The 3,175-nt window shown below is 44.1% G+C and overlaps 1 protein-coding gene across 1 annotated transcript; it reads left to right on the top strand.

The window, feature by feature from the left end:
* The first annotated feature begins 943 nt into the window (after positions 1–943).
* On the top strand, positions 944–2,918 carry nrarpa (NOTCH regulated ankyrin repeat protein a). The gene has a single exon (XM_017708198.2). The coding sequence runs from the start codon at positions 1,471–1,473 to the stop codon at positions 1,807–1,809; it is 339 nt and encodes a 112-aa protein (XP_017563687.1). The 5' UTR covers positions 944–1,470; the 3' UTR covers positions 1,810–2,918.
* Positions 2,919–3,175: the final 257 nt, after the last annotated feature.

Here is a 3,175-nt window from a genome sequence, read left to right as displayed (position 1 = left end):
TCTTCCCACTTGCAGAGGAAGTCGTGCAAGCTTTTGTTGTTCAAGTCTTATTGCCTGTGACTATATGACAGCTGGGATTACTGCAGTTCTAACGCCTGAAGTTGTAGACAGCCAGAGAAACTTCTGTTTTTGAATGGCCATGAAGAGCCTTTAGGTTTGGGGGAGAAGGGACGGTTAGAATTACTGAATTAACATCTACAGATTTACAGCCTGTGTGTTCATTAACTGCAACTGTTTTGTGACGTATATGATTATAAGGGCAGACCAAAGTTGCAATTGGAAGATGTTTAACAAATTCACAACGAGCAAATCCAATAAGTGATTGAACACATTTCAACAAGCATCTTACTCAAATAATCAAAATATTATGATTAATGTCCTGTGAACCCAGCTCTTGGTTAGATATATAATCCCTAATACCCTTTATTACGCACTAATACTTATTTATAACATATTTCACTATTTCCGTGACTGTTAATACTTTTTTCTTGGACGCCTAATGTGTCCTTTGGTGGCTGCGAAGCCCATTAACACATTAGACCCAACTCATTTTTCCGTGGGAAATTCTGGCCGGACTTTTTTGTGTGCTCGACTGGCCACGCCACCCGTATCTTCAGTTTCAAGCGTCAGGCCACGCCCCGGGTTCCTCCGCAGCCAATCAACTTCGCCGTAGCCCCGCCTCACCCATTGAAGAGCGTATTAGACGCTCATTGTTATGCAAAACAGCTGGTGTAAAATAATAGCGGTGGCGGGAGCTCCGGCCACAGAGCCACTGCAGGGAGACTCCAACCACGGGGCACAGAGAGGGACACTCAGTTTTCTCGAGTCGCCACGACCCGTCCAGAACCTTACAGGCAAGTATCGTTACTCCTGAGTGAATACAACTGTATTTTTATTTGCCTCTTTTCAGAGTAATTACCATTTCTCTCTTTGCTCTTTTCAGTCATCCTTGCTGTGTGTAAACGTTTAAGTGGCTCTAAGCGTTTCTGGGAAAGAAGGAGGTTAAACCGACTGCAAACACGAGGGATTCTGCATGTCGCGGAGATGTCTGCTGCTTTGAAATAACTTTACCTCCTCGGTCGATAAATCGTTTTATTATTATTGTTATTATTATTATTATAATACTATATTTTTTCTGCCATAACCCCGGTGCTGCTATTGACAAGGCGAAACGGGAGATAAGCCTACATCGTTTTTGTGTGGTCTGGATCAAACACGGTTCTGTTAGTTTTTTTGGATTTAGCCATTTCATTCCATTTGCACACCGAGTGTGTCGTTTGCTTTCTGTCCTTTTTGGGATGTACAATCGTCGTTGGTTGTTTTAAACTTAGTTCTCCCTCCACTGTGCTCCCCAAGTGCCTGTAACTGGGTTTCTGATTCTAAACCTCCAGTAGTGTGAGGGCTAACTGAAGGCAAACCTGCCAGCGTACGGCGGAGCAGCTCGGAGCCACAGACACGCACTCGTGCACCATGAGCCAGGCGGATATATCCACTTGCTCCGCGCCTCAGAGGGTCTTCCAGGAGGCTGTGAAGAAGGGCAACACGAAGGAGCTTCACTCGCTGCTGCAGAACATGACCAGCTGCGAGTTCAACGTGAACTCCTTCGGGCCAGAGGGGCAAACAGCGCTGCACCAGTCCGTCATCGACGGCAACCTGGAGCTGGTCAAGCTGCTGGTGAAGTTCGGGGCAGATATCCGACTGGCTAACAGGGAAGGGTGGAGTGCTTTGCACATCGCCGCTTTCGGAGGACACCAGGACATCGTTTTATACCTCATCACCAAGGCGAAGTACTCCTCCGGCGCCAGGTAAACCACGGCAAACAAATAAGCAACAGCAAAAGAGACAAGTTCCTGTTTAAACCCGTATCTTTCCTTGCTCTGCCAAATTGAGAGACTGTGGCAAAACCAAATGGAGGGGGAGGGCTGGGGTAAATGGGCCTTTAACTAACTACATGGTCACATCTGACAATATACAGACAGCATGGAAGAAATGAACATGCATATATTTTTGTGCGTTGGTACTAAAGCTTTTCGTGTGTGTGCGTGAATGTGTAAAACATCAGAATGGGACTCCGAACTGAACTCTAGGGGGCAGATGCTTATTGCGAGCCGTGCTGTATCTGAAACGCGTTGATATTTTGCTTTCCCCACCCGTATTCCGACAAGCCCCGCCCATTATGCGCTGGGATTGGCCAGTAAGGCCTTGCGTCCTGCGCTGTACTCAAAAGAAGCCCGCTGTTCTAGAACGCTTCTACTAGCCAATCGTCGCACAGCGGGGCGGAGCCTGTCGCAATACTGCGGGAAAAAAAATAACGCCTCTGAAACGGCTTGGAGGCGTTTACCTGTTGCTCAGCTGTTTCACTAGTATGACCATTACTGAAATATTTAGAGGAACAATATTTAAAAAGATGGCACTTGAGGCTGTATGCTGGAATATTTGAAATTTTGAAAGGGAAGAGGTAATGTCTAGAATGAAGGCCATCCTTTATTTGGCTAAACACTGTTTTTAAAAAGCGTTTTAAAGCCTTTTCCATCAATCAGAACATATTTTGGCAATTTGTTTCAAAAAGGCATTATTATATCCAATGCTTTTTAAAAGTTTGTAATCTTGATAACAGCAAGTGACTTAATGATGTTAAGTACTGTACACAATAGCTTTACTGTGTTTTCATTGTAAGAGTAGTCCAATGCGCCCTGCAGCTTTCAGGCTAATGTGTTACTAAAAAAACAGCTGCTTTTGCTTTGTATCAGGAAAAGTCACATTTGGAATACACTTTATAATCTTCTCTCAGTATTTTTTTTATTATTAACACCCTGGTCATCACTGTGAATACAGGCTGGGTTTTGTTCTATTTATGAAGGTACATTGAGATAATACATTTAAATTATGTTGTGGTTGTTATTTTATTTTTTTTTTTTATGAAATAAGATCTCTTAGCCTAAGGAAACGCGGTTAGGGTGAACTAAGCTGCTCTGGATTCATAGTGGCCTAAAGTCCCGTGGTGGAGATTCAGCCTCACATAATAGCTGCCTGTTTCTCATTCTCAGTCCTCTTTTTTTCTCCCCACTGTATGTCTGGATCTCTATATCAGCTACCTCGACTTTAAAGTGTTCATCCAGTTTTTTAAGCCTACTGATTCTTCTAGGACCTTCTGTAGGGCCTGACCTCTTCTCCC

The sequence above is a fragment of the Pygocentrus nattereri genome, chromosome 18 (genome assembly GCF_015220715.1).
Source record: "Pygocentrus nattereri isolate fPygNat1 chromosome 18, fPygNat1.pri, whole genome shotgun sequence".
In the NCBI taxonomy this organism is placed as follows: Eukaryota; Metazoa; Chordata; class Actinopteri; order Characiformes; family Serrasalmidae; genus Pygocentrus; species Pygocentrus nattereri.
The sequence above is the reverse complement of the archived record's forward strand: the minus strand, read 5'-3'. Positions and strand labels throughout refer to the sequence as shown.